The sequence below is a fragment of the Ptychodera flava genome, chromosome 22, assembly GCF_041260155.1.
Source record: "Ptychodera flava strain L36383 chromosome 22, AS_Pfla_20210202, whole genome shotgun sequence".
NCBI classification, from domain to species: Eukaryota; Metazoa; Hemichordata; class Enteropneusta; family Ptychoderidae; genus Ptychodera; species Ptychodera flava.
The window spans coordinates 10265265-10278320 of NC_091949.1; the positions used below are offsets into that span (position 1 = coordinate 10265265).

Sequence of the window (13056 nt, forward strand, 5' to 3'; positions counted from 1 at the left end):
TTGACGGGTTGCATCTAGATGTGCATGAAATAGACTTTGTGAACACGAAATTCGCACACGCGCAGTTCCGACGGACCCCTCCCTTTAATTTATGGACAGATCATAGTTTTGGCTCGTTATCATGGTTATTGCCTGTCATTTGCGCGTTCCATCTCCTTCTAGCTTGTTATTGATCATTACTACTTGTTACTATTCGTTACTGGTCGTTAGTACTAGTTACTGGTTCCTGGATTTACAACCTTTCCATTGGTCCAATTTGAATTTAAATTACATGTTAATAAGCCGCTTAAGAGTGGTACTTAGGTCTCAGCTTAGAGTACGATGTAAACAATTGTAGAATATTGATCTTTCCACACGAAAGTGTATACAGTATTACAGGTGATGTTCTCTGCACACGAGTGGTATTTTATACATTTGGCATTTATTTGGTGTTATTTGCTGGACTTGAAAATAGGATTGGGCAGCAAACTGCCAAGCAGAGATGCATCAATTTGTGAGTTATTAGAGTTTTTCAGCGAGAGTGGTGGACATGCATGATTGCTTACTCCTCATGGCAAAGGCTTGGTATGCTTTATTTTATTGGATTGTATTCGAAACTTTTAAAACTATTATATCGTTTTTTGAATATACTTGTATGTACACAAATAAAATCGAACAAACAAAGAAACGCCGTACTTTATTGACAAACATAAATACAAATACAACTCTTTATCGGGTATTTATTGTAGATGGAAATAATCATATGCAAGTATGATAAACAAACATGCATAAACAAACAACCATACAAAGAGCCTGAGCCCTCGTGGTCTCTCAACAGCCAGATTCTATTTCAGATCTGCGAGCGGCATGCCTTGGAAAGTACTCCCTCATATGATGTATGTTGATGGCACTGACAGAGTTTTATTTAAAAGTGCTTATCTTCGTACTATTGAATTAAACTAAAATGTTACCTGGGAAAAATAGGGGGGCGTCATAATTTACGGCCTGACGGCGGGTCGGAGGAATGTGAGGGGGTCACCCAAAAAATTGACAACTGCAAGGGGGTTGGTCAAAATGTGGAGAGAAAGAAGGGGGTTATTCAATTTTGGTGCGAAATAACTGAGACGCCTCTCAGATTGCACCATTACACACGGCATCAATTTCTCAAAATTTTCGATGCAAGAGGGCCAGGGACACCCCCCTGTCGCGCTCTCCCCTTTAGGGTATCCTAACAATTTTACTAGAAAGAAGAAATTGAAAACACCTCTCAGATTGCACCAGACTGTACCATTGCACACATCAATTTCTCAAAATTTGTGAACAAATAATGAATGGATTAAAAAAATACCAACTCTGACTGATGGTCTTCTTATATTGTTTACAGAAATGTAAGATTTTGCAAATGACAAAAGAAGGTCACAGATTTTCCATTCCTGCATATTCTTTGATCTGCAATCTCTGGCAAACTGAGAACTGTTTTTTTTTTTTTCACAAAATGTATTGTCATTGCTTGGTTGTTGAATATTATGACTCAAACACTGAGATCATGCAAAGAATGTAATAAAATATCAGTGTTCAATGTCATTTTCAAACAGTTTTACAGTTTTAGCGAGTACAAAATAAATTGAAATACATCATTACACACATCGATTTCTCAAAATTTTCGTGCTCTCTCCCCTTTGAGGTGTTCTAAGAGTTTTACTTAGTAAAAGAGATTGAAAGCACCTCTCAGACACCAAACTGCACCATAACACACATAAATTTCTCAAAATGTCCCATGGAAGATTGGGGACACTCCCCTTGCCACTTCCCCCTCAGCCTCGCGCGTGATCTCTCCCTGTACTTTCAAATTCTGCCCACTAAGACATCCTAGTGAAAACGCTGTCATGATACCCATCCAAATTACACACTTCTATATGCTTGAATACTGATTATTGCGTGAGCTTATATATTTTGTTGTAACTTTGAATATCATTTTGTTGGTTTCACCTTTTTCAACCGTCCTGAGATAGGCCTAACCGATGATAATCTACACTAGGATATGAAAGGTCTTCACCGTCGCTGTATTTTTGTAAATTTTACAAATAACTGTCTTGATAGTTAACTTTTCAAAGGGGGGGGGGGGGTTAAGTCAAAATATATATGTTTGAAAGGTGGGGTGCTCAAATTCATCATGGTTAAGTTGGAAGGGCCCCAGGGGGCATTACTCGAAATTTCGGAGTTTCGCATGAAATTCCTCCGACCCCCCTCCCCCAGCCGTAAATAAAGAAATATCCCGCAAAATATATCAACTATATTGAAATATATTGATTAAGTTATGGATTTCATTGGAAAGGCCTAAGTTCATAGCTCGTACCATGGAGGTAGTACCAAACCACAATATTGTACTAGCGGCCTAGTCTCGCTTAGGGGAGAACCATTTGATTTCTGGGGGGGGGGGTATGGAGGAAAAGGGTATGGAAGCAAATTTTTTTTTCCTGTCAGAGTGACAGCAATTTTTTTTTCTACTGTCAGACCTGCATCATTTTTTTTTTCAATGGAGTAGCAGTGCAAATTTTTTTTTTTATTGGTCATCAAGTTTGTAATGCGTTGTAAAGGGAGCCGTCATTATTTACGGCCTGAAACTCCGAAATTTCGAGTGACCCCCCCCCGCCACCATGATGAATTTGAGTAACCTCCCTCTCTAACTCTGAAATTTTGACTGATCCCCCACTTAGAAAAGTTTAATACCAATACATGTAATTGTAAAATTTATAAAATACAGCAACAGTAAAGACCTTTCAAATCCTGATGTACCCTGCTAGACTATCATCAGTTATCTCATGATGTTCAAAAAGGTGAACACATCAAAATGAAATTCAAAGTCACAATAAAATAAAGATATAAAAGATCACGCAGTATCTAATTATATAGTATATTGTTTAATTTGGATGGATATTATGACAGGGTTTTCACTAGGATATCTGACCGGGCAGAATTTGAAAGTACAGGGGGAGAACATGAGAGAGGCTTAGGGGGAAAGTGTCACAGGGGCTTTCCCTATCTTGCATGGAAATTTTTAAGATATTGATGTGTGCAATGGTGCAGTCTGGTGCAATCTGAGAGGTGTTTTTTAATTTTTTTTACTAAGTGAAACTGTCAGAATACCCCAAGGGGGAGAGCACAAGAGGGGGTTCCCCCTCTCGTATTGGAAATTTTGAGAAATTGATGTGTTTAATGGTGCAATCTGAGAGGAGTTTCAGTTTATTTTGCACTCGGTAAAACTGTTTGAAAATGACATTGAACACTGATATTTTTTACATTTTTTGCATGATCAGTTTTTTGAGTCACAATATTCAACAACCAAACAATGACAATACAATGTGTGAAAACAGTTCTGTTTGCCAGAGACTGAAGACAAATGAATATACAGGAACGGAAAATCTGTGACCTTCTTTCTCCAGCTGCCAGCTTCTAATGAAAAGCCTGAATATGGTATGTTTGCGATCCGGTGTTTGTGGTCAGAAAAACAAGGCTCACACATTGTATTTCATTATATTTGTTGTTCCTCAATTTTTCATTGTCAAGCTACATCTTTCTAACAAATTTATATTGAGAAAATAATATATTAGTTTAACACTAGTTTATTGACTCCTGTCTTGTGTTTTAAATTTTCACAATTTACAGAAGTCAAATAGTCCCCTTTAGATAGTGCCTATGCCATTGAGATATTGCAACAGAAATCCTGAAATATGATTTCTTGGTCAGAAAGGGAAGGAAAACATTGAGTGTACTGAGGTGTAAAGTAGACCTATGTAGTGCATGCTTTTATCATAAGTGCTGGGAAAAGAAACATAAGAATTGCTTGTGGTAAAACATTTGCGCCGCCTATGGCGGCGCGCCGGCAAAGAATACATGAGAATAAGGTTTCCAAATTTTGCTTATTTCTGGTGCATTGTGACAATTTTTTTTTCTCTTCTGTCTGTTATGACAATTTTTTTTTTCTCAGGCCATGACAGGATCAATTTTTTTTTTCTTCTCTCTCACCTGGTGACAAATTTTTTTTTCTCAAAATCCTCCATATCCCCCCCCCAGAAATCAAATGGTTCTCCCCTTACGACTGCTCTGAGGGGCTCTTTACGAGCGCATGTAATGAAATCGGATCCGAATGTGAATCCCAGTCTAATGTTTAGACAACGAATGATAATGATGGTGGATCCGAATGTGAATCCCATGTTTAGACGACGAATGATGGCGAGGTCATTAGAAAGACTTTTCCTTATGTTATAATCAGAGAGTTCCATCAAATTTAGCCCGTACCTAACCACAATTGTACAAGCGGCTTAGTCTCGCTTACCCAGACTGCTCTACGGGGCTCTCACAGCGCATGAAATGCAGGAGGATCTGAATCTGAATCCCAGTCTGATATTTAAAAATATCGACGACCTACGACCAATGATTGCGAGGTCTTCACTTCTGTCACTAAACTTTAAACCTGATCGATCATAGTTACATGGTCTCTTTCTGGTCTGCATGCACACCACAGTCGGATTTTCGGAACATATCTGTCACTAAGTTACATTCAATTGAAGAATAGTCCGCAAAAATCTAGTTGGCGGGAACATGGAACTACCAATGGCGGGAATGAAGGACATCGACAAGAACAGCCCTCTGTCGTATGGGAAGACTGGCGAGAATAGGCCTACAGAGCGTGATACCAATCCGGGCACCAATGGTCTTTGCACTTATACTAGTTGCGGTGTTCTGTTCAGTTTTGAAGGTATGCTTGCTTATGAGTGGTAATCTCAAAGCTGACGTATTTGCAGTATCGTATCATGTATGCTAAATCCACAGGTGCACAGTGATCGCGAAGCCCCCTGTAAACGTACATGTACGTTTACAGGGGGCTTCGCGATCACTGGTTGATTTGAGCACCTGTGGTTTAATAAATCTGGGTACCGGTCAACTCGCACCTTTTCCAACTCGCCCGATACTAACTCGTCTGATACCAACTCGCACGATACCAACTCGCCTGATACCAACTCGCCCGAAATCATTTTGAAATTTTTCATGAGTACTTAGTAACTCGTCCTGACAAATCATTGGACCTGTTTACAGGGAATTGGGGGTGAACATACCAGGCGCCAAATGTAAAAAAATTAATTTACACAATAAAGCTTTTTTTAGAGATAGAAAAGATGGAAAATGTATATATAGAGAGGAATTATATATATATATATATATATATATATATATATATATATATATATATATATATATATATATATATATATACACATATATATACACATATATATACATATATATGTGTGCGTGTGCATACATACACATACAGATACATTGCCCCACACGTTTGCGTATGCATTAATATACATAGTAAAAAATATGCGCACGCATATAGCGTATTCATTCATACATGTAGAATACATACATACATACACTCATACACACACACATACATACATACATACATACATACCAGGGTTCTCAAAAAATTTTGAAGTAGGCGGAAAATTAAGAAAAGTAGGCGGTTAGCTTCTGTGTGCAACCAGGTTCCCCGGGGGAGGGGGTGTTCAAGTATTATTTTTTAAATTGAAGACATTTCTGAGCAATTTCATGCATTCTTATACAGTGTATAAAAGGCTATTCCAACATACACACAGGGGAGGGTTTCAGGGACGGGGTCCCTGTGGGCAAGAAATTTTTAAATTTTGAAGACATTTTGGAGTAATTTTGTGCATTCTTGTACAGTATAATTAAAGACCATTTCAGCATACAGAATAATCATTATCATTGTCAATTACAACATGTTTTCAAGGGATACAGTTTTTATAAAACGTCAGAAAAATTAATTTGATATCACTCGGGCCTGTCAACTGTATCCAGTTGACAAGGATAATAGCAAAATTTCACCAGACTGTTGTGTAGAATCATATTAGCTCATGACTTGAACAAACATTTTGAAATGCATCATAAAATAGGGGTTTTCAAAACCCAGAAAATGATCCGCTAGAATCCTGACCAGCCTGGCTATACAAAGTTTTTTACTGATTTAAATAAACTTGATTGAAGATACAGTAAAATCAAACAGTTTATTCAATTCAATGAATTATAGGAACACAATTTTCAGTGATTTTAATTCACTGTACTAATTTCACAATAAAACGAATCTGCGAGCTGATTATGGATTTTTGGTGATGTTGAATATAATTGAAAAAGAAAGATAAATTTCAGTGTTCATGTTTGATAAAACCTCAAACTAACGACACCGAACGCCAGCCTGTACTGCACCGTGTGTGTACAAAGCACCGGCAGTCAATTGTAAGACAGTACACACAACGCGATATTGGTCGACCTGAAATTTGACACTGTGATCAACGTAGCGTTTCAAAAGTACGAAAAGTGAGACCAAGTAATTTTTTGTTTATTTAGATTTCATCTACACCTCCCAAAACCAACAGACAAAGTCCTACTCTTACGCAGAAAATCAAAGTTTTCAAGCGTCGACTTTCTCTTCAGCGATGCACCACGGCCCCTCCACAAAACGCGATGTCGATCGACTTGAATATTGGCATCGTGATTGACCACGGATGGATTGACATGGCGTTTCAAAGTATGAAAAATAAGACTCAGTAACTTTTGGTCGCTTTAGATTCGATCAAAAACCTACCAAACCCATCAGACAAGGCCCTACTCTTACTCTATACTCTTACGCAGAAAAAAAAAGCTCTCAAGCGTCGACTTTCTCTTCCGGGTTTGAGCGAAACAAAAGTCGGCTTCACTCGGAAATGGTCGGCTATTCGCGGGCATAACGTAATTGTATCGGTTATACCCGACGTGAACGTCGGAATAATTCTGCTTGTGATCGGGCAAGCAAGGTTGACCTCGAGAGCGATTAATTCCCAGTATGCTATAACGTTCGCTGATCACGGAACTACAGTGATAACAAGTTCACCGCGTAAATTGCTAGACTACATGATATAGCCACATCGGCACTTCTGAAATATTATCTCCGGCTTGCAAGACCACCAAAAAAATCACAATATTGTTATCAAAACCAGGATTTCCGGGCCAGAGAGCGAAACAGTGCTGAAAAGTAGCCGGCCAAAATACGAAAGTAGCCGGTCAATTTGGCCGGCATCCGGCTAAAAATGAACACGCTGACATACATACATCGAACTTTGATACCGCTCGAAGATTTATAGCTGAGAAGAGTCATTGTTGTCGCTAGCACAAAATAAACCGGAAAGTTCAAATGCACTTGAATAGCATAAGCGCTAGCACTATGCTAGCTCTTCATGGCAGAGCTGTGTGTTACCGACATTATACGGCCTCCCATAGTGGCTCTTGTGGTGGGAGGCCGTATAACGCCGGTAACACACAGCCCTGCCATGCAGAGCTAGCACTATGCGTGTATTGGCTTTCGTCTTGCCAGGGTCTAGCCGCGTACGATACCGGGCAGAGTTCAATCACGCTTTCTGAGCACAAGCATCGCCAGGTATTACACTCAATCCAAGACGAGTCTGTATGTAAAATTTTCCAACCGAGTCTGTGTATAAAACTTCCCAGCTAGCTGTATGTAAAATTTTCCCACCGAGTCTGTGTATAAAACTTCCCAGCTGGCTGTATGTAAAATTTTCCAACCGAGTCTGTGTATAAGACTTCCCAGCGTGGTGTGTCTTCAGAACGAGTTTGTATATGTAAAATTTTTCCACCGAGTCTGTGTATAAAACTTCCCAGCGTGCTGTGTCTTCAGAACGAGTTTGTATGTAAAATTTTCCCACCGAATCTGTGTATAAAACTTCTCAGCTATAGCTCTCTTCAGAACGAGTCTGTATGTAAAATTTACCCACCGAGTCTGTGTATAAAACTTCCCAGCTATAGCTGTGCCCTCAGATCGAGACTGTATGTAAAATTTTGCTGTGTGTAGTTGTATCATCAGATCGAGGCTGATATATATAAACTTTTTGCAGCTGTGCTGAGCTGAGTAAATTTCTCACATATATAGAACCTCATTCTGATACAGCGATACTTCCTCAGAACGAGGCTGTGTATATAAGATTTTGCAGCGCTGTCAGATACTGTAAACGTCAGCAGCTGCCTTGAAAACGAGGCTTGATGTAAAATCTTCGAGCGGTATCAAAGTCCGATGTATGTATGTATGTATGTATGTATGTATGTATGTATGTGTGTGTGTGTGTGTATGTATGTATGTATGTATGTATGTATGTATGTATTCTACATGTATGAATGAATACGCTATAATATTATATATATATATATATATATATATATATATATATATATATATATATATATATATATATATATATATATATTATATATATAATATATATATATATATATATATATATCACATGAACTGGCCCGTATCTCCACCTGTGTGACGTACACCAGCACAGATAAGAAATCCATATTACCCCTGTTGTACGTCATCATATTACCCCTGTTGTACGTCATCAACCGGAACTTTTTTCCTGCATGGTACCTTTCTACCTGCACGTCGAGACGCGACGAACACAGACCGATTTGTCGCGATCGATGCCGTGTGCTCATGACAATTTTACAAAAAGGGTGACCCGACAAATCCGCACATGGAAACATAGACGGCATGTCCAACGAACTTTCGAGCCGCAAAAACTGTAGCTATTACTGAGAATCGAATGGGGATACCTTTGATCGTTTTTAATGGCTCAGTAACGTCGCGTGGCTAGGCTCCAGTCGAGTCGTAAAGGCATGTGGAAGTCGTACCTGTACCTGGCGATCCCGGTTGGCGATAAACCTGAAATCTACACCTCAACGTACGTTCAACTGAATAAATGAGTACAGTATAATCTTCGAGAAAGCGACATAGGAGGCAAAAGCATAAAGTCATTCGACTAACAACGATAAATGTCCTTCATCACACAAAAAATTCCGTAATGTAGCTCGGAATCAAACCCTCAGCGTAAGGCTGTAGCGAAGATAACTCTTCAGTGCAGCGCCGTGGAACCCGATGTATTTCGAGAGTTGACTCAGACAACACTGTGACACACATCAGAACGGAGTTTCCGTCAAGTAATACCAGATATGAACTGAAAATGCTCACGTGTTTCATTACATATTGAAGTTATGTGTAAATTTTAACCTTTGCCACATGTTTGCAACTTCATTGAAAATATTATGATCAACGTAATGAACAATAATCAACGCCGATTAGGTCATGAAGTATACAAATATGTAATTAGCTGAAATAAAAATATCAAAGTTCTTTTACTGCTGTCATTGTATCACCACTTTATAAAGCAAGTGTAATTACCGTTGGCCAAGTCCTTCAAGCCATATATGCCAAGCTGTGAAAGCTCATTAGACATGCAAATTATAAATTAGCTGACATGAAAATGTGAAATGACTTTTGATATTGTTTAAACCGGGTATGATTATCAATGTACATAGCATGTTTTGCCAACTTTGATCAAGTAAATCCAGTATATATCCCTAATAAGCAAAGTTCATTTAATATGCAAATTAGGAATTGGCTGTAGAGAAAATGCTTAATTACTTTCAATAATATTGTATTATAGTGTCTTTAATGTACATAGCAAGTTTCATCAATTTTGATCAAGTCAATTCAGATAAATATCCCTAATTATGAAAATTCATTTAATATGCAAATTAGGAATTGGCTGAAGTAAAAATGTTTTTTGATTTTCAATAATATTATATCACAGTATCTTTGATGTATATAGCAAGTTTCAACAACTACAATCAAGTTAATTCATATATATATCCCTAATTTGGAAAATTTATTAAATATGCAAATTCGGAATTGGCTGAAGTAAAAATGTTTAATGACTTTCAAAAATGTTGTATCATAGTAGCTTCAATACATGTAGCAAGTTTCATCAACTTTGGTCTAATCAATTTAGATATATATTCCTAATTAGCAAAGTTCATTAAATATGTAAATTAGGAATTGGCTGAAGTAAAAATGCTTAACGATTTTTAATATTGTTGTATCATAGTATCTTCAATATATGTAGCAAGTTTTGTAAACTTTTGTCAGGTCAATTTAGATATATATCCCTAATTAGGAAAGTTCATTAAATATGCAAATTAGGAATTAGCTGAAGAGAAAATGCTTAATGACTTTCAATAATATTGTATTATTGTGTCTTAAAGTTTAATGTACGTAGCAAGTTTCATCAATTTTGATCTGGTCAATTCAGATATATATCCCTAATTATGAAAATTCCTTTAATATGCAAATTAGGAATTGGCTGAAGTAAAAATGTCTTTTGACTTTCAATAATGTTATATCACAGTATCTTTGATGTATATAGCAAGTTTCAATAACTAAAATCAAGTTAATTCAGATATATATCCCTAATTAGGAAAGTTCATTAAATATGCAAATTCGAAATTGGCTGAAGTAAAAATGCTTAATGACTTTCAAGAATGTTGTATCATAGTAGCTTCAATACATGTAGAAAGTTTCATCAACAATGGTCCTGTCAATTCAAATATATATCCCTAATTAGCAAAGTTCATTAAATATGTAAATTGGGAATTGGGTGAAGTAAATATGCTTAACGACTTTCAATAATGTTAAATCATAGTATCTTCAATATACATACCAAGTTTGGTCAATTTTGATCCAGTCAAATCAGATATATATTCCTGATTAGGAAAGTTCATTAAATATGCAAATTAGCAACTATCTTTCATGTCACCCCTTAATACTTCCCACTGCTGATATATCTTAGTGTGATCAACATTTGTAGCAACTCTCAACAAATTGTGTGCAGTCGTTTTTAATGTATATCCGTTTTTTCTAAAATCATTAATTATGCAAATGAGCAAAAAGTATGCAAGCCAGACCCACAAAAAACTAATCAGTTCTTGCCATTTGCAAACTCAATCTATGTACCAGAGTTGATTGTGATCTGATCGGCCGTTTTTGAGATATCGGACCAACAGACAGACAGACACACAGACAGACAGACAGACAGACATCGCTGCGACATATGCTCACGTGTGTAAACACGTTAGCAAAAAATTAGGATGTATCTACGGGCGAGATATGTGTCACTACAAACATCAAAGTCCGTCAGACGAAAACATTGACGACCGAGATCGGGATCCCATTTGACACCGGCGGAGACCGGTGACGGCAGCGTTGTGGCCACACACAAACAAACATGCGATGTGTTCTAGTGTCATCGAATTGAATCTTTCGCGCTCGCCAAAGTCGAAAACTTGTGTGATTTTTCAAAAGCAACAGCATCTCTAAGAATGAGAAATACTGTTTCGATTGTGTCGTTGCATTTTACTTCATAAATCTATTCGTAAATATTGTAAATACTATGGCTATCCGTCGCTAGCGCGGTGAAAGCCATGTCCGCCGATAGACAATTTGCCTGGCATCGACAGCGTGAGACAATGATTGACACGTTCACGTGACCGAATCCGTGTGTCTGATTGGTAGAAATACCGGTCCATGTATCAAAATTTGAACTTAATGGGATTTATGAATGAAAGTATCTGCTGGGTGACGGGCCGCTTTACCCGTTAAATGAAAGTGATCTGCGTAAATAAAAGACAAATCGCTACGAAATTCATGCAATTTGTTACAATAATTTTGATTCCTCTGCGTCAAAAGAAAAATAAGAAGACTGTTCATGTGATAAATATATAATCCCATGGTATTTTTCTCTGTTTGACGTCATCGTACACTCGTGTTTTTCGCGGAGCCGCATAACTTCTCGCCTTCGGCTCGAAGTTGTACGGCTCCGCGAAAAACACTCGTATACGATGACGTCAAACAGAGAAAAATACCATGGGATTATATATAAATACATATATATATAATTCCTCTCTATATATACATTTTCCATCTTTTCTATCTCTAAAATAGCTTGATTGTGTAAATTAATTTTTTTACATTTGGTGCCTGGTATGAACAGGTTAATACCTCTTGTTTTTGCAAATAACTTTCCATTTTTGTGAGACATGCTGACTAAGTTTTCCTCATAGGGTTGCATTTGTTGAAATTATTGAGTTATAATCTGTGAAAACCAATACTCAATATCAACTGTGAATACTCTATAAAAAAACTTTCAAGTTTCATCAGTTTTTTGCTCGCGTGTTCACACACATGAGCATATGTCGCAGCGATGTCTGTGTGTCTGTCTGTCTGTGTGCTCGATATCTCAAAAACGGCTCACAGATCAGTTTCAAATCTGGTACATAGATTCAGTTTGGAAATGGCAAGAACTGATTTGTTTTTTGTGGGTGTTGCTTGCTTACTTTTTGCTCATTTGCATAATTAATGATTTTAGAAAAAAAACGGATATATATTGACAACTGCACACAATTTTATGAGATTTGCTACAAATGTTGATCACACCAAGATATATATCAGCTGTGAAAGATATTAAGGGGTGACATTAAAGATAATGGGTAATTTGCATATTCAATGACTTTCCTAATTAGGGATATATATCTGATTTGACTTTATCAAAATTGACAAAACTTGGTATGTATATTGAAGATACTATGATTTAACAGCATATTTAGTTCATCAAACTCTAAATTTGCATATTTAATGAACTTTTGAAATTAGGGATATTTATTTGAATTGACGAGACCAAAATTGATGAAACTTGCTCTATACATTAAAGATACTATGATATAACATTGTTGATAAACATTAAGCATTTTTTCTTCAGCCGAATACTTATTTGCATATTTAATAAACTTTTCTAATTAGATATATAAATCTGAATGGACTTGACCAAAGTTGATGAAAGTTGCTATGTACATTGAAGATACTATGATGTAACATTATTAAAAATCATTAAGCAGTTTCACTTCAGCCAATTCCTTATTTACATATTTAATGAACTTCACCAATTAGGGATATATCTGAATTTACTTGTCCGAAGTTGATGAATCTTGCTACATATATATTGAAGATACCATAAAACAACATTATTGAAAGTCATTAAACTTTTTTTACTTCAGCCAATTCCCAATTTGCATATTTAATGAACTTTCCTAATTAGGGATATTTAT

General features: G+C 36.8%; 2 protein-coding genes across 4 annotated transcripts in view; both read left to right on the forward strand.

Annotated features, from left to right (window-relative positions):
* Positions 1-13056, forward strand: part of LOC139122652 (annexin-B12-like) — a 365245-nt gene that overhangs the window by 34716 nt on the left and 317473 nt on the right. The window lies entirely within an intron of this gene.
* The window catches only part of LOC139122646 (zinc finger protein 791-like), a 25591-nt gene continuing 16923 nt past the window's right edge, over positions 4389-13056 (forward strand). The window contains exon 1 of the mRNA XM_070688228.1: positions 4389-4738. Within this exon, the coding sequence (XP_070544329.1) occupies positions 4582-4738 (157 nt within the window). The 5' untranslated portion in view covers positions 4389-4581. The remainder of the gene's footprint in view (positions 4739-13056) is intronic.